The 859-nt window shown below is 63.9% G+C and overlaps 1 protein-coding gene across 1 annotated transcript in view; it reads left to right on the top strand.

Annotated features, from left to right (window-relative positions):
* Window positions 1-859, top strand: part of TESK1 (testis-specific kinase 1) — a 6,422-nt gene that overhangs the window by 3,494 nt on the left and 2,069 nt on the right. Inside the window, 2 exon segments of the mRNA XM_014468028.1 lie at window positions 4-754; window positions 756-855. Of these exon segments, the coding sequence (XP_014323514.1) occupies window positions 4-754; window positions 756-855 (851 nt within the window).

Genomic DNA, 859 nt, shown 5'->3' with positions numbered 1-859 from the left:
CAGACTTCTGTTTACAGGGTCTGTTCCAAGAGGGGGTCCCTCTGCCACGCTTCCAGGCCCAGACCCTCGGCTCTCCCGAAGCCGATCAGACCTCTTCCTGCCCCCATCACTAGAATCACCCCCCAACTGGGGGGACAATCTGACTCGAGTCAACCCCTTCTCACTGCGGGAAGACCTCAGGGGTGGCAAGATCAAGCTCCTGGACACACCCAGCAAGCCAGTCGCCCCCTTGCCCCTTGTACCACCATCACCACTGGCCTCCTCCCGGCTGCCCTTGGTGACCACTCCAGAGACCCTACTCCAGCCTGGAACACCTGCCCGCCGTTGCCGCTCATTACCATCATCCCCTGAACTCCCCCGACGCATGGAGACGGTACTGCCAGGTCCTGGCCCTCCCTCTGTGGGCCCCTTGGCTGAAGAGAGAATGGAGTGTGAGGGCAGTAGCCCTGAGCCAGAACCCCCAGCTCCTCAGCTGCCCCTGGCTGTGGCCACAGACAACTTCATCAGCACTTGTTCATCAGCCTCCCAGCCCTGGTCCCCTAGATCAGGACCTCCCCTTAACAACAACCCCCCAGCTGTGGTGGTGAACTCCCCACAGGGCTGGGCCGGGGAGCCCTGGAACCGGGCCCAGCATAGCCTGCCCCGGGCAGCAGCGCTGGAGCGGACAGAACCCTCACCACCCCCTTCAGCTCCTCGGGAGTCCGACGAGGGGCTACCCTGCCCTGGCTGCTGCCTGGGCCCCTTCAGCTTTGGCTTTCTTGTCCATGTGCCCCCGCCCCACACCAGCTGTTGCTCGCTACCGCAACCTGAACTGTGAGGCGGGCAGTCTCCTCTGCCACCGAGGGCACCGTCCAAGCCA

The sequence above is a fragment of the Myotis lucifugus genome, unplaced genomic scaffold, assembly GCF_000147115.1.
Source record: "Myotis lucifugus unplaced genomic scaffold, Myoluc2.0 scaffold_424, whole genome shotgun sequence".
Classification (NCBI taxonomy): Eukaryota; Metazoa; Chordata; class Mammalia; order Chiroptera; family Vespertilionidae; genus Myotis; species Myotis lucifugus.
This window is presented reverse-complemented; position numbering and strand designations above follow the sequence as displayed.